A 22570-nucleotide genomic window follows, 5' to 3' on the forward strand; every position below is an offset into this window, starting at 1 on the left:
TCAGCAGGCAAAGAGTTCAAAGCCAAATGAGCGGGTACAACTCGGCCTTGCCCGCCCCCAAAGCCAGCCCAAGGAGTTCTACTATATCCTATGGCATAATAGATTTTTTTTTTCTGTTCGTACTGATATTATGTGAATTATAAAGTGTGAGTGAGAAATCAGTGGGCCATGAAAACTTGAAGTTAGGAGGAATTCAGCGGCACAACGTTTTATATATTTCACATGCTTCAGTCTTATTTACATATTCAAATACATATTACTGTAGTTGGGCAACAGACACCACATTTGGGTCTTATTTTTCATGAATACGTCTTACTGGAAACATTTCTGTCTCTGACAAGCACAGTTCAAAAATCCCTGCAGGACCTTGAGCTCAGTTAAAAGTTGCAATAAAGATTGTTACTTTCAGAGCTTCTATTTCTGTTCTATTTTTTTTTCCCTTTTGCTCTCTCTTTCCCTCTATACTGACCTACATTCATGAGTACTGTATCTGCTGGAGTGCATTCATAGTTTTCCCTGATATACAGTGTACAAATACTTCATACTTAACAGCGTAGGTTTGCTTTTTAGTAGCTGTACATTTATGTACATGTACTGATTTATCATTTAATAAAGTTTAACTGATCAAAGTCAGAATGAAAGAACACCTGGACACCATGGTGTGGGCCAACTCTAATGTGATGTTTACAGGCTTGATTTCCAAAGCGCACAGCTGCAGATTACCCAGACCCACTGGAAGGAAAACAGCCTTTAACAGAGTAGGTCTTCTTGGAATGTTACATTTGTCGAGAATACAATCTATTAAAGTTCCTGTTCCTTCGCACTTGGGGTGCCTTTTCTGGCAATTAAATTCCAAAAGCTGTCAGTAATAGTGATACTTTCTCAACAATTGAAAGTTACAATGAAAATCTCCATTTGCATTCCACAGTGAAAATGGAAACAGAAATTTAAATGCAACTCGGGTTATTTGTTGATAAGACTTTAATTCATTTCATCTAATTCAAGGGATTTTTAATAGATTGTAAATGATCATTACTTCAAGGATGAATAGGATGTATGTTACTTTATTGTGCCTTTCTAACATCACCACTGTCTCACAGACTTGGAATACTTCATAACAAAACGCAGACACAAATATCATACTGCACCAAGGATTTCATGTTCGGCTTACATCTTCTCCGGGGGATAGACTTCTGCTCCAGACAGATTTCTCCCAGATTTTGCAACTAAAAAAACCTGCCAAGTATGTGCCTGTAGGAGCTGGACCCGGGCCAATATCAGCTGGGGAGATTGTTGTGGGCCATGAGTATCATTGTGTAGTAGCCTCCAAGTATTGGTGTGTGTGTGTGGTTGTGATTATTTGAAGTTGCGTGGGGTTAGTGAAGGAGTAGGCTGCAAAAGTGGTCTTGGGAGAGCAGGCTGTAAACACAGCTGTGTGTGGAGGTGAACATGTAAGCCAGGGCAGCAAGGGGTTTTCTTTTGTTTTTGTTTTTTGCAGGAGAGACTATAGTTTAGGTAATGTGTTTTTATTGTAAATAATCCAGATGAGGTTCAGTTGTCTGTGCTATATACTGTAGATTGAATATGTTCATGTGTTATCATCCTTCTGACTTGTACAATGGATCCTTAGCTGACTAAAATTGTAACATTTGTGAAATTCATCATCACCTCTCTTTTCGAAGATGTCTTGCATTTCTCACTTACGCTACAGGAGATTCTGTCTCTGTCTCTTTCTCTTGCACCTTGTCAGAATCCATGTCCAGCTCCTTCTGTACACAACAATAACAGAGAAACACTGCACGACTGTGTGTGATGACCAAATGAGGCAGAAATCTCCAGCAGCTTTGTAAACATGTCTATGCTCCATATGAAATAAACATTTAGTAATTATTCAGCTTTATCAACATCATATGCCTTTCTATGAGCTGGAGGAACTGAGTGGAACTTGACTAGAGTTAAGGTTTCTATGACACTACGGTTAGCATTAAGTTGTGTGATGCTGTAACTTGTGATAAAAAATTACATGGGTGCAAGATGTTTCCAGCATCCTCCCTCATTAAAATCTTCACTTGGATTTATAAATGAACTATATATACAATGTATCAACCTATAAAAGATGTAGGGATACTGTTCAGTTTCATCTTCAGGTTGTGATTCTTCCCAAAGCCTAGACTGCCCCTGCCTTTAATAACAGCCTTCTCATAAATGACTGAATATAACTCATACTCTTCAGATAACTGGAACACTGTTCAACTTTAACTGCTTCTCAGTCTCTCTCTTTAAATCTTGATTTTAATTCTGAAAAACACGAAGTCTGACTCCAGTTTGTCAAAAGAGATCAGTAGGAATTTATTATTTGCTTAAATACATGTACAGCTCCTTTTTTCCGCCATTGCTACACTGATCAGTCACTGCATGGCAGTCTTCTCCAACTGAACTCCAAATAAAGGTTGTCCGACACAGAATGTTTCTGAGAAAGCATGAAAATGAGTCCAGAGTATGTTGTGCTGGAGCTCGGCTCACGGCATGAGTAACTTTTAGCTGAACCAGTGCCAGTCATGCATGAGGCGATTTGTGGGGTTATGTTGAACACAGAACAGAGGTAGAAGCCATTTCTTGAAAATAAGAGGACATCCAATCACTGCAATTACCCAAAAAGGATTAAAAACAGGCCACAATGATAAATACACATGGAAGAAAGACAAGGACACTCTTAAAGCCTTTTGGCTCTTACTGCACTAACAGATTGCCAAAACTGAATCTGAACAAAGAGGGAAAAGAAAGAAGGTGCAGATGAGTTAAACATATGGAACTTGAAATCACCTCATCATGTCGCTGATGTATGAATCACAGAAATAAAATGCACAAATCGGAGAGTTAACACGGGACATAAATACTGCACTGGTTGCTAAATCCTTGTACATTCATCAGGGCTCATGCATTCAGGCTTCTGCTCCCCAGTTGTCTGGCTCATGTGCTACATGTCTCCAAGTTTTGCCACTTTCCAATGAGGATCTGGTCATTGCATGTTAGTTCCATCTGCTGAGATGAACAACTTCACAGTAAAATGCAGTTAAGTTAATGACAGATGTAACTGACTTCAGGAAGCACTTTCTTTCAAAGACACAGAGGTGATCAGCAAATTGAGTTGCCCTGAATAACAAAGGGAATGTGCTGTTGTGCATAAGTGCACACCACAACAGAGTGCTGAACTGCTGGAGAAGCAGGAATTTAGATTGATCACAGACTTTCATCCAGTTACTGGTTTGGATTTGGGATGATCAACAATTTGACAAAAAAAAAAGAAAAAAGAAAAAAAACCAACCTTAAGGTAACTACACAGTGAGCTGTGTTTGGTTTCCTATTGTCAAACTGTGGCAGAAAGTCATTTTTTCATATAAATAAGGCTAAAAACACACAAGTCTCCCTCCCACTCACATCAGAACTGTCACAAGAGTCTCTACAAATCTAGGGAGACACATACATTACATAACATAGCCTGCATACATACAAATATACATATATGCAAATGAACAAAAACAAAAACCTCTCAATGTGGAATAATGGATCTGAAATCATAAATTCATATAAAAATATAAAAATAAAAGTAAAATCAAATGAAGTGTCATCAAAATTGGTGAGAAAAAGAAAAATCTCCATTGCTCTTCCACTGTGTGATGCATTGACAAGTCAATGAATCAGTGTCTTTGTGAACACACAATGTCTGTCTGCCCATGGGAATCACAAACATGTCCAGAGGCCATTTCAAAAGCAGCCATTAGATGAGTTTAATACTAGAGTGTAAAAATGTCCACAGACACAAAGAGAGGGACAAGGTCCTTTGCTCTCTGGCCAGCCAGCGAGGTAACAGGAAAACTACACACTTATCTATCTACACACTAAGGGATCTCTGACTGCAGGGCAAGGTAAGTGCACATTCCCGTGAAGAGGTCAGTTTATCTCTTGGCACTGATCAGTTCATGGAGACCTGCGTCACTGTGAAAATGGAAGTGTAGGCTGGTACTGTCAGACCAGGCACTTGTTCCACTTCTGTGTATTCCTGCAACGCTGCTGACCAACAGAAGTTCTAATCCAAATATTCTACCAGGAGAAGGTTAAGTATGTTTTTGAGGGTGTGTTTTATCGCCAAAAATCACATGGTCAGACACTTGGAACAAATGTCTCTATCTGGGCATTTGTGAAACCTTCATTCTTATGATGAAGCTATGACAGTACAACTGACACCCTCTCGCTCTCTTTTGTTCCATGAAAAAGGAGACCCAATGGTATGGTCCATCATGCTTTGTTCAGGTTGTTTGTCTTAAGGTTTGTCCTTCAACAGTTTTGTAATTTTTCAATCATATTCTCATCTCGTGATCAGGACTCTGGTCTAGTGAGGGCTCCCTGGTGCTGATCATGGATGCTGAGGGCCCTTGGTTGACTCCAAATGGAGAAACAGCTGGAGATCGAGCTGCCAAAGGGGAAAGAGATGGGGAGAAGCTTGGCGACATTGCTGCTGATGAAATGGATCCCTCATGGCTGATAGGGGATCTACGGAGTGAGGCCAAGTGAGGGAATGTCCGACCAATCACAGGGACTTTGGGGGGAACTGACATGGCCCCTGGGTGGGCCACTGATGTGATGAGTGGTGGAGGGTCAATTCTGGGTTTGGGATCCATTTTGGGCTTGGGCTGGAAAGGTTGGCGAGGGTTCTGACTCTGTTGAGCAGTTTCATCTTTCAGCCTAGCAATTTCTGTGAAGACATTAGCGAGAGGTTGAAACTGAGGGCACCAGTTGAGTAAGTAATCCCAGTTATAGCTTCCACGAAGCTCCTCATCACTGGCAACGATAGCTGTGAGGGAACCATCCACCAAAGGTTTACCATCCTCAGGGAAGGGGTAATCCTTGGGGAGGGAAATGTTGAGACCACGGCCAACTCCCAGGTAGCCACCTCCCTCGTCCCTGTAGACGGGGAGCTGGCCAGAGAGCAAGGTCCCAGTAAGACTGCCTCCCAGTTTCTTTCCTTTGAACCAGGTGCTGCCCTCCAAAGCTGCAGGCTCACAAGAGATATCAGACAGCTGGTCAGCGTCCTGTTGGATTCCAGAGTCTGGTCCCCTGGCCGAGATGTGCTCCTGCATGGACGAGGTGATGGAGGCGACACGGGGATACTCATTTATCATCCTGATCTCATCATCCTCTGCTGCCTCAGCTGATCCTCTCCCGCTGGAGTGAGAGGGATCCAAAGAGCCCCCTCTAGTGTAGGGACCTCCACCAGCCCCACCCTGATCTCCAGCATAGCCTGGCAAGGCCTGGTGGTAGATTCTTTCTCCTCCTGGTCCTGAGTTGCAATCGTCCAGTTTCTTCAAGGCAGTTCCCGAGGCAACAGTTCTGTTTCCTGTATCTTGAGCTTTCTTCCTCCTTCGTGACTTGACCAAGAACACCACCACGGCCATGACCACAAGCAATATGATAAAACCAAGAGACACAGCAATTATGCTGATAAGAAGGATGTTGACGTCGGTGACCAGGCCAAAGTTGGTGTTTGTGACATCAATGGAGACCTGTGCTGTAGTAGTGCGAGATGTATCTAGAGGACTGTGAGCTCTCACGTCCACATTCATCAATCTGGTTTCCCGTTTAGCCCGGCCTGAGCCACTGCTACTACTGCTGCCGGAGCTGTCCAACTTGAGGAAAATCACCCCAGTGGTTTTGTTTACGTCAAAATATGGAGAGCTGGCAGTAAGAGAATAGAGAACAATACCATCCACCCCTCCATCCTCATCATTTGCTTGCACCTGGCCGATGCTCTGGCCTTTCTTGGCTCCCTCTGGGACTTCAAGGGAAAACTCAGAGGATGTGAAGAGTGGGTCATACTCATCCTCACCTGTGACAAACACCTGGATGGTCACAGTGGCTGAATGGTTTCCTGAATCTACTGCCAATGCTACAAAATTAAAGGAGTTGACCTTCTCAAAGTCAAAAGGAGTTTTGCTTCGGATTTCTCCGGAATTCTGGTCCACGGCAAAGCTGTCTTTTCCTGCCCCGGACCGCTCCACCATGTAATACTTGAGCTGACCAAAAAACCCTGTGTCATGGTCTATGGCGTGTAGGACAGTCACAGCAGAGTTTGCAGGTTGGTTTTCCCTGATACTGGCTGTGAGGACTTCCACAGGGAAAAAGGGATGATTGTCATTTACATCTTTGACCTCAACAATGACTGGAGCTAGCGCGAAGTGACCCCGTCCATCTGTGGCTTGAACAATGACGATGTGTGTGGACTGGTGCTCACGATCAAGTGCTTGCTGAAGCCGCAAGGCTCCAGTCCACTGGTCCATCGTGAATAAGTTCACTTCATCACCAGAGCTGATAGTATACTGGACTTCACCATTGGGAGTTGAGTCTGGGTCTGGAAAAAAAGACAACAGAGTACAATTAGGTGACAAAAGTAAGAAAGGAACAGTAGGAAAGGAAGGGAAAATTACAGACAACTGGATCGAGACGGAAGATTTGCCCACCTGTAGCAGTCAGTCGTATGATCTCAGTCCCAGCAGCAGCTCCCTCGCTCAGTGACACAGTATATTCTGCTCTGCTGAACACTGGAGGATTATCATTCACATCACCAATGGTTATTACTGCAGCAACACTGGAGCTCCTCTGGGGCACACCACGGTCTGACACCACCACAATGAGGTTGTAAAGTGGCTTGGTTTCAAAGTCAAGCCCCTCAGCCAACAATAGGGTCCCAACTGTCTGAAATCCCCGTCCCTCCAGGTACCGCACGCTGCTCTCGATCTGGAAGGCATTTCCTTCATTCCCGTCGGCGATAGCAAAGTCGAAGCCACAGTTTTCTCGTGATAGGTCGCTGTCAAAGGCCTCAAAAGTCAGAACTGTTGACCCTGGGATGGTGTCCTCAGAAACTGTAGCCCTGCAAAAAGAACATTACATATGTGAAGACAGCTGTTGAGGTTACACCAGGATACATTCAAATATTAATGAATGTAGACTGACCTGTACTCTGACTGATGAAACACAGGAGCATTGTCATTGATGTCAGAGATTTGAACCTGGACTGTGGTTAGCGAGGAGAGTGAAGGCGAGCCTCCATCACGCGCTTCGATGACAATACTGACTGACGGACGTTCAGGGTCAAACTCAACTCTGTGATTAATAAACAGGGTTCCTGGTATGCAAAAGACAATGAGATGGATTCAGTCATTGAGCTGAAAACGTTCCTTTCAAAATTTATTCAGCTCTTACTTTCAATTAAAACTGGAAACAGATGCCGTGAGCTAAAATATATCGTAAAGAAGCCAAGGTTGTGTACCATTGTTGGGATCGATGTGGAAGCCCTCTTGGGTTGATGACATCACTCTGTAGGTGATCTTTCCATTCTCTCCAGAGTCCCTGTCAGTTGCTGTTACTGTGATAACTGAACTTCCTGGTGGTGTGTGCTCAGGCAGAGTAATCTGGAGTGAAAAAAAAGATTTATAACAACATTTGAGCATCAGGACAAAACCCCTCCCCCCAAAAAAACGAATACACTATTAACTGAACAAATAAATACTGTGACAAAGTTCTGAACCTTATGAGGAGGTCACCAGGCACCACGCTCACAGAGGGGGAAATTGCATTGTATATTGTAGTTCCTGCTTTTCCTAAGTGTGAGCTAATGCTGAGGTCATTTCCTGAGACATAGTAGTAAATATTATACAAGCTCATCTCTACAATCTTTCCTCAGTCAATATTAGGCAGCTAACTTTTATCACCCCCACTGTGTGTAAGTTGGGAATGTATATGTGTGTGTGTTTTTTACAGTGTGTGTCATGGCTACGAGTGCCATTTTAAAGTAGTCTGGTATAAAGAAACTATTTCTTAAGTAAATTTATTTTGCCTTCAAACTTAATTAGTTGTGAATACATCAGAAATTTAAACAAACATTCTGTGTATTTCCTCTCGTGTATTCATTGGAAGTTTAAGACTTTTTTCTATACTGTATTTATAGTGTACATTAAAACAAAGTAAACAAACAAACAAGTACTAGGGATGACAATAAAGGTCTTTTAAGGTGCATGTATGATTTCTAGAATAAATGTACATGTGTTAAAATAAAATAATATTGTCCTGATTTATTGTATAGGCTATCATACCTGATAGAGATCATGGGTGAATGCAGGTGCATTGTCATTAATATCCTCCACCAATATTGTAATGTTAGCCTCAGTTTGGTGCTGGCTGTCTGTGGCTCTGACGGTCAGGGTGTACCACGTCTTCTCCTCGAAGTCTAGAGCGGCAGTGAGTGACACCCCTCCACTGTAGCGGTGAATCCCAAACTTGCCCAAAGCTGTTGGGTCCAGCTGCAAAGAGTAGGAGAGGGCAGGACTGGAGTCGACGTCATTACCGGTCACAAGAGTGATCTCTGTTCCTATCAAGGTATCTGACAGAAAAAGAAATTGAACAAAAGGCTGTTAGTTGCATTCAGTGTTCTATACTGCACTGCTGTGATGCCCAGCAACAGTTACCTTAGTATATATTGCCATACTTGAAACACATAACCATATAGTTAAATTAAAACACTTACTCTCTGGGATGCGGACTTCTTGGGGCAAGGGAATAGTGGGACTGTTGTCATTCTGGTCAACAATGATCACTGTCAGTGTGGCTGAACCAGCCAATCGTGGGCTTCCTCTATCAGTTGCTGTAACTACGAGCCTGAAAGTGGACAGAAAATCTTCTGAGCACATTTGCAGTTTTTTTTTTATGTTGTGATCATAGAAAGAACATAAAAGGATAACAATCCTTGTTAAAAAAAATGCGAGGAACATATTTTAGGAAACAGGATTGTTTTATACTCACTTGGTCTGGGTGAAAATCTCACGGTCCATGATGGCTGCTGTGGTAATGCTTCCTGTCACAGGGTCGATCTTGAACAGGCCACTCATGCTGGATGACTGGATGGAGTAGGTCACCTGACCATTTTGGCCCTGATCCACATCCTCAGCAACAACCTGGGAAAAGGTGGAGGAGAGGCAAAAAAAGGATAGGAATGTATTTTTACTCTGAGCAGATATAAATTCCAGTCGACTGTTATCATTTTTATATTTGTAGGCACCTGTATGATTGGCATTTCATATCCTTGTGCTTCTTTCATGTAGGCCACATAGTTCTGCAGCTGGAAGCGAGGAAGGTTGTCATTGATATCCTGCAGGATCAAGTTAATAGCCATGAAGGATGTGGAGGACACTGTTTCAGCCTTCACGACAAGACGAAGTCTCGGGGTGTCTTCAAAGTCGAGTCCCTTTGAGCTCTGCACCAAGATTTCACCTGTAGGACATATAGATTCTCATTCTATTTTTGTGTATGCAGCTTTTTCAGATCTAGATCTACGTTGTAATTACCAATCTGAATTCATATAGGAAGTGTTACTTTAGGAAACATTTGCAATGTGAGTTTCACCTGATAAGGAGCTGATGCTGAAGGCTTGCTTTCTGTTCCCGCTGAAGAGACTATAGCTGATACCTTTACGTGTGCCATCTGGATGTTGAGCCTGAGCCTGCGCTACAGCTGTGCCTGAATTTTTGAATCAGAGCAGAGAAAATATTCCAGAGCTGTGACAGCAGAGAAATTGAATTGACAAATGATACACAGGAACTAAATAACTGATGCAATTCCTCTAATTTCCAATAGTCCCAACCTTTTGATGCATTCTCCTGTATGCTGACGTCTCTAGCATTCCTCGAGAAACGAATGCCGCTGTACTCCACCTCTTTCACGTAAATCACCACCACCCCCTGTGCAGACTGAGCTGGGCTGCCTTGGTCCATGGCCTCCACGATCAGGGTCCGTTGAGCCTGGGTCAGATCTCCCAGTGGCTCAGTGGCCTGGATCTCCCCAGTCAGGGAGTTGATGCTGAAGCCCTTCACTGGGGTGGCAAAACGGTAAAACACAGAACCATTGGCTCCAAAGTCCTTGTCCTCAGCCTTCATGGCGGCTAAAACCCGCTGCGAACGCCTGCTGGACACTTCGATGACCAACGGATCTTGGATGAAGAAGGGAGTGTTGTCGTTGACGTCTAGGATGGTGACTGTCACCTGTAAGGTGGAGGTCATGTGGGTCAAATGAAAAAATCTATTGTTCAAATAATCAGAATAACAAAAATAATCCTAAATTTAACACACAAGTTGTAAATTCAAGGCAATTAATCAACTGAACACCCTCGACACCGAACCACATATTTACCTGAGCAGAGATGTTCCTGGGTGCAGCAGGTGAAAGGTCAACAGCAAACACCTGTAAGCTGTATGACGCCCATTTTTCCCGGTCCAGAGGGGCGGATGTGGTGATACGACCAGTGTTCTCATCCACAGTGAACGCTCCCTGTGCCTCTCGGCTGAGGAAATATAAAACCTTCCCATTGAGGTCATCATCAACATCTGTGGCTGACACCTGGAAATAGACAAAAAACAGGATCGATGTTGGTGGGATGTTTGAAAAAAGCGTGTATGTATTTTGTGGATCACCTTAAATTCCATTTATACTTACCTCCAGAACTAGGGATCCCTCTGCAGCATCCTCTGACATTTCCACCGAGTAGCTACTTTTGGTAAAGACAGGGCTGTTGTCATTGACATCAAGCACTTTGACTTCCACTGTGACGGTGGCGCTGAGAGCAGGGCTGCCTTGGTCCGTGGCCACCACTTCCAGAATATATTCTGCCTTTGCCTCCCTGTCAAGCCCACGTGAGGTAGACAAGGCTCCTGTGCTGGCGTGGATATGAAAATCTCCGTCAGGGTTGCCCGCTACAGGGAGAAAAATGAGAACATTTTTATCTTTCAAGCATTTTCTGTGAATCAAGTGTTAAGAGAAGTCAAGAAATCTGTGTCAACTGTGGTGGTCCAGTATACTATATTTACACAAGACAATCAGTTAAAAGCAATACTCCTACTCCATCACTACTATTAGGTAAGACTCAATTCTGTACACTATCAGTACAAACTTAGATATAAACTAAAATGTTTCCAGGAGTCAATTGCAGTAATCTGTCACGAATCTTTAAATTTGTACTTGATCTTTTTCAGCCTCATAAACAACAAAAATGACAAAAATTCAATGTTTATTGCAGGATATTGTAAATTTTGAAATACACACCCCCAAAAAGCAATTATAGCAATTGTGGTGAGCTAAATCACTCTTTAAAACCAGTCTAATAAAATACTTGGGTTTCTCACCAGAGATTCTGTACTTCAGTTCTCCACCAGGACCTGAGTCCGGGTCTGTGGCCTTGAGGAAGCAAAGCTCTACAGGGGCCTGGTTCTCCGGCACGTCGAGGCCATACCATGACTTTGCAAAGACCGGAGCGTTGTCATTCACATCCTGCACTTCCACACGGACGACAGCCTTGGCAAAATTTGGAGGCAGCCCTCCATCCCTGGCATACACTGGTAAGAGATGGAAGTTATTAAGCTGATAAAGTGTTGAATCATATACAAAATTTTACTGGAGAAGTGAGTGTTAATGTACAACAAGTTGCATAAGACAATGCGTATTTTATTACCAGTGAGTGTGTAGTGATCCTGCAGCTCTGCGTCCAGCTCCTTTGTGGTGGTGATGACTCCCGTCACAGGGTTGATGATGAAGCCTTCCTCTGTCACACCTCCATATGTTATATGACCATTAGAGCCTGCATTGAAACACAAAACAGACACAAATACAAATAAAAGACGGGCCACATTATGAACTTGGCAAAAAAGCAAAGAGGCTACATTAAATGTAATAAGGCAGGGATATTAATGAACCCAAAGCAGCATGGTGCCGGTAGCAAATCCGAATGAAAGCTCCAGAAATACAAGCCTCTGGACGATGACTGTAACCACACATTTTCATTAGCATGTGCTTGTGGTTTCGTTTAAAGAGCTTTGGTTTCTCAAAGCCTTCATGTCTCTCTATTGTTTGGTTCCACAGCCTTCTGACTGCTCAGCTCTACCTTTTTACCCATTCTTCCTATTTATAACTTTTCTTCTATTTATGCTTTCATATCTTGACATGTATCCTGTTCTGCTCACTGGCTGTACTTATTCTATACTGTATATTGAAATAAAATACTTAAACCAACCTAGGTCCCGGTCAGTGGCAGTTACTGTCAGTACTGTGGTGCCTGGTCCTTGGTTTTCCATCACCTGGGTCTCAAACTCTGCCCGCTGGAAAACTGGAGCTTCGTCATTTACGTCAATCACATGCACACACAGCACCTGAGAAGTGGAGAGCTGAGGTATCCCATGATCCTCTGCTATAATAGTCAGATTGAACACTTCTTGTTCCTCCCGGTCTAAGGCTTTGAGGATTGAGAGCGAGCCTACAAGAGAGAGAAAACAAAATCAGTGATCAGCGAATAAGAACTTTTAAAAAAACGTTCCCAGATTGCGTCACTTAAAACCTTGTATATTGTGATTTGGATTTTGTTGGTCTTTAACTGTGTGTCTCTGTGTTTTTGCGTCTAAGTGTGTGTTTAGATGAGTTTTGTGAACTTGTAATTTGCTGTACCTGAGAGAGGCAGTATTTGTATGCCTGAAGGAATAGTAAAAACAAAAACCCGTACAGCTTTGCTTTATGAGATTTTCCACAGTAAGACCACAGTTACTTTGTACCAGTTATTCAATTCTGGCAATCTGAACATTTCACTTTAGATCTGTGTGCTGCAGTGCTATATTACTCCGCATGTATGATTATAAAGCAGGCACGCAGTCAAACACACACAGAAGCCACACTACTGCGTGGAGCTGTATCGTTGCCATCTCAAATCAACTTAGCTTATGGTTATTGTTTTTTCCCCTTTCTCCGTGCAACACCACAGTATCTGTTTGCCTTTAAATCTGTAAGGCATTATCTGGTATGTGTATATGTGTATCTTATGTAAATAATGCTAGTTCACCGAGGGTCTGTGAACGGGACCTCCACTGCACAGACTCTGGCTTCATTTACTCTCCTACCTTTTACTTCTACATCCCACAGCCCTGTCGTCACCCCGACTACATGGAGGATCAGCCAAAGTGAGAGGAAATATGAAATATGTGTGTGTGTGTGTGTGTGTGTGTGTGTGTGTGTGTGTGTGTGTGTGTGTGTGTGTGTGTGTGTGTGTGTGTGTGTGTGTGTGTGTGTGTGTGTGTGCAGATTTGGCTGGCATGCAGTGCCTAAGAGACATGTATAATTTATAAATGCCACTGCATGCCAAACATACATCGTGTGTTGCCTGTTTTGTGAGGCTGGGGCTCTGATGTTTCTGTGAGGTCTCGCTAGTTCCACTGTTTCAGCTAAAAGCAGACACATGCAAAGCATTTACTGTACTATTTCACCGTGCCCTTGAGTCAACTCAGTTTTACAGATACAGGTTCAGCCATGTGATAAAGTTCCTGCTGCAAGCCTTTATCATCATATGCCAAAATGAACTACAAAAAAATGTGTACAATAAAATGTACATGACTGGCAGATAATTTGATTTGAAGTTCCACCTTAAGAAAGGTATGTAGGATGTGATAATTTAACTTATTAGACTTATATGCTTAAATTATGCTCCAACCAAGCAGGGACAGAATATATTAGGCAGTTAATAAAATGTAAATCTACTTTTCAAGATACCTGAGAATAAATGAAGGGACTTAGAGGAAACATTAGCTTTCAAGTGGTTCATAAAAAGCAGTAATGCAACTGTAATGTGCAATAACAGAAAGTTGGCAGAGCAGACATATAATTTATAAGCAGTAATCACTACTAATGATTACCCCCAATATGCACCAGGCAGTTTGGTAAACGTCTTCGCGATACATGCTAATCTGCTATTACAGCTATTATAAACCAAAAGCTTCACGCCACACAGTCTCAGAGACAAACCAGAAGTGAAATCAACCCCTGTTAATATACCAGACACTTGACAGTAATGACGTAAAGACTTTCTTCCATCTGGAAGCTGCATTAAGTGTCTGTTTTATGGTTCTTAATCCCATTCTAGCCAAAGCTGGGCATGCCTACACCACCCAGCTCCAACGATAAAGAGATTACACATGGGCATATATAAGATAACAAGGGCGGTCCACGACCCCGGCCCAAATGAAGATCTGCTCCCATGAACAAATCCGTGAAGAAAAGAACTCCAAACCTTTATATTCCAGTGAAATATTGCTTTAAGGCATTGAAATGTCCTCTAGTAAAGAAGGCTATGAGGGTTATGAGTGTTTTAGCAGTTAAGATCCTTTAGACGCAGAATTTCAGTGCATAAGTATGATCTTCTGGAAAGTTTTGTTCACCCAGATGGCTTCAGTGGGATGGGATAGGGATTATGTATCAATCATGGAAAAAAGCCACATACTGGCCCTGCTGTGTTAAATAATTCAAAGGAGAACTGTAAACAAATTATGTGGCGAATTTTACTTCAATCATCCCTTGATGGAGTGTAAATTGGATATTTATGGGGAATTCTCTGTGTCCTTATATATTATTTTAACATTATGATATTTTTAGATGGTCTGTCTCACCCTTGACATAAGCTTACCAGTGTTGGGGTTCAGACTGAAGCGACCAGCACTGTTGCCTGCCTGGATTTTGTATGATACTCTGCCATTTTCTCCTTCATCTTCATCTCGAGCCATCACGTACAAAATCACAAACCTGTTAATAAAGACACAAACAAATGTTATATTATAATAGATATGTCAGCAATTTTAAGGCTTGAGGCCATGAAAGCCAATTAACTAGATTATCATTTTAACAGGTTCCTCTTCTTTGTGGTCCGATGACTACAGACTACAGTCGACAGACTAACCTACGTGACACTCACCCTACAGGTTGATCCTCCATGACGCTGACCGCAGACGGAGAGCTGAAGACCGGAGCATTGTCATTTTCGTCTGTCACAAACACCCGAGCAGTGACTGATCCCCAGCGCCTCTGAGAAAGATCCTCTGCCTGGTCTGTGGCTCGCACCACAAGGTAGAGGGAGGGTGTGGACTCACGATCTAACTTCTGGCCAAGGGACAGGACTCCGTTGGAAGGATCGAGGGTCAGGAGGTCAGGGGTGTCGGGCCAGTGGTGCTCGATGGAGTAACGTAGCTCACTGTTGGGTCCACTGCCATCCTAAAAATAAATAGAGGGCAAATGAATTAGACAGAAAGGGATTTTTAATGCCTTTCAATCTAGGTAAATGATTTGATTAAAATGTTAAATGTTTATGATTACTCAATCCACAAGTATCTTCAACAATTTTGATTAACAACTAATCTTTACATTAAACCTTCTGAATTTTTCTGATTCAGCTTCTCATCTGCTTCATTTCTGTGTTATAAATTCAACATTTAACTGGTGGTCAAACACATAACAGTCCAAACATGTGACCTTCAGCTCTGGCATGATGTAGTGGGCTTTTCTGATATTTAAGGATTAACAAATATTCAACAGAAAATGATCATTATAATTGATGAAAATAACATAAGTGACCAAACATAACTCAAATGTATGGTTGGTTGTAAGTATATCCATTTTATACAATGACTACAAGTATCAGGGACTGTTTAACATTATAACTCTGTTTAGTAGAGAATAACATCACTTTCCCACCTGATCCACAGCCTGGAACGTATATATGGAAGCCCCTGGCTCTATATTCTCTGGTATCACAATAGTAACAGGGTCCTCTGTGAATTGGGGGGCGTGGTCATTGCTGTCCTGTACGTTGATATCCAGTTTCACCAGGTGGCTGCTGGGAAATGCCTGGGAGAAGTCAGACACCTCGATGTGCAGCGTGTACCTCGACCCCTTCTCGTAGTCCAGCTCGCGTACCAGGTACACATCGCCCTTTAAACGGTCCACCATGAAAGTCCCATCGCGGTCTGTACCCCCCACGACCAGGTAGGTCACCTGGCCTTCCAATACAGCAGATTCATGCTGGTCAAGTGGGCGGACTGAACCAATGATGGAGCCCGGAGCAGCCCCTTCGACTATGTTCAGGGTCATAGAGAGAATGTTGGGCTTGGGGATGGACCTGGAGGAGCTGAGAACCTAAGGGAAAGGAAACTTGGGTCAAGTAGACACATTTCCGGAGTATTTGTCGTAGCTTTCAGCCTCTAACAACAGTGATTGAGATCCCAATCACAGTGAAATTCTTTTCTGTAATCATCTGTGGCTCTGTCCCAAAATAGAGTGAAACAAACTGTGAAAACTTGTATTATTTCACTAACGTGTAGGAGAAAGGCATAAAGAGCTGTTCTTTGTATGTTGCAGATTTCTTTTGATAATCTGCAGACAGAGCAGCTATCTGGCTCTCACCCCAACCCATCCCTAAACATAGCCTTGGGCTGTAGTCTGTTTCTGTTTTGCTGTTATTACTATAATAACCCTCAAAAGCATTCTCAGTGTGCATGAAGACATTTAGTGTAATCCCTCCAGTAAATATCTTTACACATCGGCATTCTGGCTTCAACATGAGAGTCAGGGTTTGTCACCTGTGACAAAATAATGAAGGTTATGACAGTGAAAGGAAAACTGTAAATATTCCAGTTCAAATAATGCAGAGCAGTAAGCAGCCTCCATATGCCACAGTCTGGTCTGAAGGGAAACAAATACATGCCAGGGGGGGCTTTGACACTTTGAACAGCTTCAGGGTCTGACACAGATCAAAGAGCTCTGAAGACAGCAAACATAAGCAGATTTGAACTAGCTCTGGTTTCATCATAAAAAAAATAAAAAAAATCCATATACACACCAGCCCTCGCTTTCATTACCGAGATCAGTTGCAATGAATTGCATTTTTAGGACTCTTTATTGAGCACGAAATGATGAAACCTAGAGGTGCTGTGAATAATGTGCACAGGTGTGTACATTTTTTCAGCTAAAATGCATAACAAACCACATGTCTAAGGGACACCTGTTTCTAACTCCTTTTGAGAATGTTTTTTTAAAGGTAGAAAATAGAACTATGTTCTACGTTTTCTTCTGTGTTTTATTGTAGTGTTGCAACAAGGAATAATGCAATAAAAATGTATTAAATTGAAGTTTGTGGTTTGTTTAGGCTGCAAATATTTACACATAGGGTGACAGGAGTGTAAGTAGAGAAAGTATTTTTTTAAAGTCATACATCACAGCAATTTCAATTACTGTGAAAAACTGTACTGTTTGTACTTTTTTTTTGTACCCCTAATGCTTTTTGCCTATGAGCAGGCTAGCATGTGTACTGTTGTACCTGTAGTGTACAACAATATCCCTGTGTCTGACTCTACCCACAGATATGTAAAATGTTATCTCAAAATCATTATCTGGAAATGTTACCTCATGCAAGTGTTTGAATGTGTTATTAAGTTGCAGTGTGTCTGTGTGTGTTGGTGTGTGTGTACTGCTACCGTACAGTGGTGCGTTCCCCTTCTCTCTGTGTGATTTGATGCAGCTGGCTCTCGTCAAATCTCATCTGGGAGCATTTGATTCCAAGGTGCCTGTTTTCCCTCTGTCTAATCTCAGTGTCACACAAGCAGCGCACAGGCGAAATCTAAGGCAAGCACTCCCACTGTAATTAACATCCTTTTCCTTTCTGAAATCACATCACACAAAAACACACAGCTCGAAGCCCCACAGTCAAAGCAAACCACCACCCTTCTCTGGCTAATTGCCTCGGTGGCAGATATTTCTTTTCCTGCTGTAAAATTCCTGATATTGTATGTTGATATGCAGGATTGACCCTCCTACAGAAAGTTCAGCCCAGGGTTTCTCACCATGGGTTTTGGTTACTCCACTGACTCTTGGATCAGGAAACACACACTAGATTGGATCGATGCTTTTGTTTATAAAGGCACAGGTTCAGTTTCTCTCCTTCTCAGATTCAGCTCCGTTTCCAATTCTTTTGACAGTTATACTGCTCACTCTGTGCGCAGACTGAGGAAATTACTCACAGTAAGTAATGCAAAAGGACAGAGGTAATGTGCAGATGTGACAGTTTTAGGTTTGGTCACCAGACTGGCCTTCATTTCCAGTCGCCAGATGCCTTACAAATATTTTGATACAACAAATGTGCAGGCATTTGTACATGTAGGTGGAGGATGGATGAGGATATATAAGTGTACAGATTGTGTTTACCTGTATCTGGAGCTGGCAAGTGGAGCTGAGGCCTGGTGTGCCGAGGTCAGCAGCAGTTACAGTGAAGGCGTACTCGGCTCGCTCCGCCCATCTTAGAGGGGACGTGGTTCTAAGCTCACCACTGTTCGGGTTGAGGGAGAAACGCTCTGCTCTGGAGCCTTAATGGATGCAATGGAGAACAGCTCAAGGTTAGGAAAAGTCGATGAAATAGTAAGTCAGTGTATGATTACATGGACTGAATGGCAGGCAAATCAATGTTTAAATAAGCAGATTTAAGAAGATTTATGAGACTCACCTGATAAAGAGTAGAATATGGTGCCATTCTCTCCCTCGTCTGGGTCTTTAGCTGTGACTGTCCCCAAGACGGTCCCAGATAGAAGCCCCTCCATCACCTACAATAATTAATCATTATTATCATGTACATATATTAATATTAACGACTTTCTCCAGCATACCATACAGTAAATTCTTTATTCCTGTCTCTGATGTTGTCTTTTTTTTCCCGCACTACAGTTGTTTTGATATTAAGTAATTGTTGGTCAGATATAATTTGATTAGACCAATCATCTTTCAAAAGTGAAAATAACTTTAAGAAACTGTTCCTTATTTTGCCAATATTTAATGAGGAAAGCATTCACAGTAAGGTTAGTCAACTGGAAATGAAGGTAATGAAACATATTGCTTCTGTCAAGCTGGGATAACAATTTTGTGGGATAGCATCCCTCTGCGGGTTAAAGTTACACCCCACTAATGACACCCGAACATGAACAGAGATCAAACTGAAACCAGCTAAATTATATTCACTGATACATAATATTTACTTCCCAATGCAGCTGATTTCATCTCTGATCTGCCTTAGTTCTTACCTGAAGCAGCAGCTCCCTGTCAGGCCTGGCATGAGTGAAACTGGGGGCGTGGTCATTTTCATCCAGCACTGTGATATGAGCGGTACCAGTCGCACTGCGAGGAGGCGTACCCCCGTCCTGCACAACCACAACGAGCTGATAGCTAGACTGTTGCTCTCTGTCCAGAGCAAGGCGGGTGCTGATTTCACCTAAAGCAAGAGCAGAGCACAAAGGGAGGGAAGTAATTACCATGTTTGTTGATTAAATTATAATTGACTAAGACCAAATCAGTAATAACTCAAGGGAAATTATGGTGCTAATATTGCTGCTTATTAAGTAACAACATTTCTTCCAGTGCAAGTGTTTAAAGTGTAGCATTACTCCTTTTAAATTCAAATACAATACAACGGTTATGGTGTTTATTTTCACCTGTTTGAGAGTTGATCTGAAAGTGCCTGTCAGTGTGCAGCAGCCTGTAGGTGAGTCGAGCATTTAGTCCTGCATCTCTGTCCGTCGCAGACACCCTGCCAAAGCCTGTTCCGGCCAGCAGGTTCTCTCTGACAGCCAGGAACACCCTCTCCTGGCTCAGTCGTGGGGAATTGTCGTTCTCGTCAGTCACTGTCACCCTGACAGCGGCGCTGCCGGTCCTCCCCGCCCCTCCTGGGCCGGACGTGGCGAGGACGGTTAGTAGGTACATGTCTTTGACCTCTCGGTCCAGAGAGCTCCGAACAAACAGCCAACCACTATCTGGCATGATGCCAAAACCTGCAGCATCACCATCAGGCCTGAGGCGGTAGGAAATAGAGGAGGAGGAAGATGATGAAGAGGAGCTTGCACCATTCCCAGAGGCCTCTCTGTTGAGTGCTCGGACCTGGAGGAAACGTGTGTTGAGAGGTGTGTTTTCCCGAAGCTCCACGCGATAGGTCAGGGTGTCAAAGTTGGGGCCTTGTGCGTCATGTGCTTGGATGTGGACCACAAGGGTGAAGGTGGAGCTAAGCTGAGGCACTCCGCCATCCTTGGCAACCACCTGAAGGTCATAGCGTGGGACACTTTCATATGACAGGCTCCCAATCAGACGCACCTCCCCACTGCCACGGTCCACACCAAACGTCCTCTGTCCGCTGCTGCCTGCAGCCCCAGCGGAGATGAGGTCGAAACTTAGTTGACCGTTATGACCAGAGTCTTTGTCAGTGGCCTGAATACGGTAGATAACAGCTCCCATTTTGGTGATCTCAGGTAAAAGCAGGGACTCTGATGAGGAGGGGAGGAAGGTGGGGGCGTTGTCATTGATGTCTGAGATGGTAATGCGTACGCGGCTGGTTCCATACGCTGGAGGGGAGCCGGAGCGTGCCTGGATCTCCAGGTCAAGACTGGAGCAGGTCTCGTGGTCCAGAGGAAGGGCTGTGCGAATGGTGCCAGAGGCGCTGTCCACTGTGAAGTAACCATCAGGATCTCCAGAAGAGATGGAGTAGAAGATACCCTTAGAGGCACCTGAAAAGAAGACAGAGAGGGAAATCAAAAAACAGAGAGAAAGGATAGAAAAAAAGACAATCACAAAAGGATTAGGGCTACAATATGTCAAGAAATAATGAAGACAGCATGCCAGACAGCATGAGCCAAAGGTGACGTCTTCAGAGTACTTGGCATTCAACTTACTATAATTTAAAACAGAAAATAGTAACTTTTCAAAAGATAAAAGCAGAAAGTATTTGAAACATTTAACTAACAGTTTCCCAACTAAAACAGGGCTGAAAGAATATACATATACTGTATATGACTGCTGATTACACTCTACCGTTTAGATAATTGAACACATACCCAGCACATTACAGATCTATATATACCTTTAGAAAAAAAGGGTGTGATGTGTGTACTTCAGCTTATATCTCATCTAAGTGTTAATGGAGGGTTGGATGACTTCATAGTGGGTGAGGGTCTTGATTCACTTGATTCATTTGTGTGCATCTGTCCACTATACGACTGATCATTGTGATTCACCACTCAAGAGTTTCGGCCACATCCAAATCATTAATAGTGAAGGAAAAATACAAGTCTGTATGCAGTGAAATTAATCCCCAGTAAAGCCCACGCTGTTTGATGGATATGATTTCTTAATGGAGTGTATTCTCTTGTAGAGTATTTGTAAGACATCATGCACTCTCAGCCCATCAGTGCAATTCTATCCTGGCGCTTGTCAGAAAGATGGAAACAGGTAAATCCCATAAATCAGGTTTCTATTGGTGAATGTTAAAAAAAAAAAAGAAGCCTGAAGTACCAAAAGACAGAACAGATATACAGATACAATAAAGAGGAAATATGTTCTCACCTGTCTTAGTAGCAGCGCGGACCACTCCCACTGCCGTCCCCCTCAGGACGTCCTCGGACACAGTGAAAAAATACTGCGCCTGTTCAAAGACTGGAGACGCCACTGAGCCTCCCACCACGCTCACGTTCACTTTGGCATTGACTGGTGCCATTAGACCGCCGCCATCTTCGGCCGATATCACCATGGAGATTACCGTGTTGGCTTTGCCATGGAGCGAGCGGGAGAGAGAAATCACACCTGCAAAGGAATACAAAGGGAAAAACATAAATGGAGAAGACACATTTCTGTATATTCTTTGGTTTATAAACACGCCAAAAAAGACACATTAATACTGCTTTAAAAGGGCAGTAAAGACTTTTTTTTTTTAGTATAAACAATTGTCACAGACTGAACAAAACAAAACAAAAAAATCAAAAACAGTATACAGTTGATATACTGTTATCATTATCATACAGTCCGTGGCATATACACGTGCTTCTGTATGCTATAATAACACACACACACACACACACACACACACACACACACACACACACACACACACACACACACACACACACACACACACACACACACACACACACACACACACACACACACACACACACACACACACACACACACAAACCTGTGTCCTTGTTGAGCGTAAAGAACGTGGAGCCTCCTCCGGGTACTGTACGGTAGGTCACCCTGCCGTTATCTCCTGCGTCTGGGTCATTGGCTGTTACCTTGACAACAGAGGTTCCTGGGGCACTATGGGTACTGAGACTGACTGTGTACAGGACTGGATAAAAGGAGGGCCGGTTGTCATTGATGTCCACCACATAGACCCTCACACTGGCTACTGAGCTCAGACCACCCTGTAAAAAAATTATGGAAACTTTTGGTTTATATTACATTTTATTGAAGATTTTCTGCATCAAATATAATGTCAGCTGAGTAAGCATGGTTGGGTACCAGTGCTGTAATCATATAATAGACAAATGCTAACTAGTCTATTGAGATAAATAGATGCTAAATTATAAGAATAGCTGTTTCACTTCAGTCCTGTCCTCTGTCCTTTTCTGCAGTATATCCCTGAAGACAACATTCAATTTGTTTTCGGTCCTTTGGTAAAAAGTGACAGTCCATGACGTTTTATGTTATTAAACTCTGACAATAGATTTATGTCACACTGTAAAGATGAGCTGTTGTAAGGGAACACAGAAAGTTCTCTGTTGAAGATCTCTGAAATATGGAGCCAATCAAGCACTGTGTGCATTTGTCAGCGAGGAGAGGAGTTTGCATTCATTAC

At 42.9% G+C, this 22570-nt stretch overlaps 1 protein-coding gene across 1 annotated transcript in view; it reads right to left on the reverse strand.

Annotated features, from left to right (window-relative positions):
* Positions 1–2324: 2324 nt before the first annotated feature.
* Positions 2325–22570, reverse strand: part of dchs1b (dachsous cadherin-related 1b) — an 81775-nt gene continuing 61529 nt past the window's right edge. Inside the window, exons 6-29 of the mRNA XM_069720810.1 lie at positions 21905–22136; positions 21277–21513; positions 19380–20441; positions 18972–19159; positions 18401–18497; positions 18106–18263; positions 15601–16041; positions 14825–15120; positions 14540–14655; positions 12110–12349; positions 11552–11677; positions 11226–11435; positions 10540–10796; positions 10237–10443; positions 9692–10088; positions 9454–9567; positions 9110–9321; positions 8854–9005; positions 8579–8709; positions 8148–8434; positions 7325–7466; positions 7009–7180; positions 6516–6925; positions 2325–6406 (exon numbers count right to left, since the gene is read on the reverse strand). Coding sequence (XP_069576911.1) covers positions 4359–6406; positions 6516–6925; positions 7009–7180; positions 7325–7466; positions 8148–8434; positions 8579–8709; positions 8854–9005; positions 9110–9321; positions 9454–9567; positions 9692–10088; positions 10237–10443; positions 10540–10796; positions 11226–11435; positions 11552–11677; positions 12110–12349; positions 14540–14655; positions 14825–15120; positions 15601–16041; positions 18106–18263; positions 18401–18497; positions 18972–19159; positions 19380–20441; positions 21277–21513; positions 21905–22136 — 7932 coding nt within the window. The 3' untranslated portion in view covers positions 2325–4358. The remainder of the gene's footprint in view (positions 6407–6515; positions 6926–7008; positions 7181–7324; positions 7467–8147; positions 8435–8578; positions 8710–8853; positions 9006–9109; positions 9322–9453; positions 9568–9691; positions 10089–10236; positions 10444–10539; positions 10797–11225; positions 11436–11551; positions 11678–12109; positions 12350–14539; positions 14656–14824; positions 15121–15600; positions 16042–18105; positions 18264–18400; positions 18498–18971; positions 19160–19379; positions 20442–21276; positions 21514–21904; positions 22137–22570) is intronic.

Source organism: Brachyistius frenatus, unplaced genomic scaffold (assembly GCF_029030835.1).
Source record: "Brachyistius frenatus isolate BFR_SWC_R1_liver_20210118 unplaced genomic scaffold, ASM2903083v1 Contig_5, whole genome shotgun sequence".
NCBI classification, from domain to species: Eukaryota; Metazoa; Chordata; class Actinopteri; family Embiotocidae; genus Brachyistius; species Brachyistius frenatus.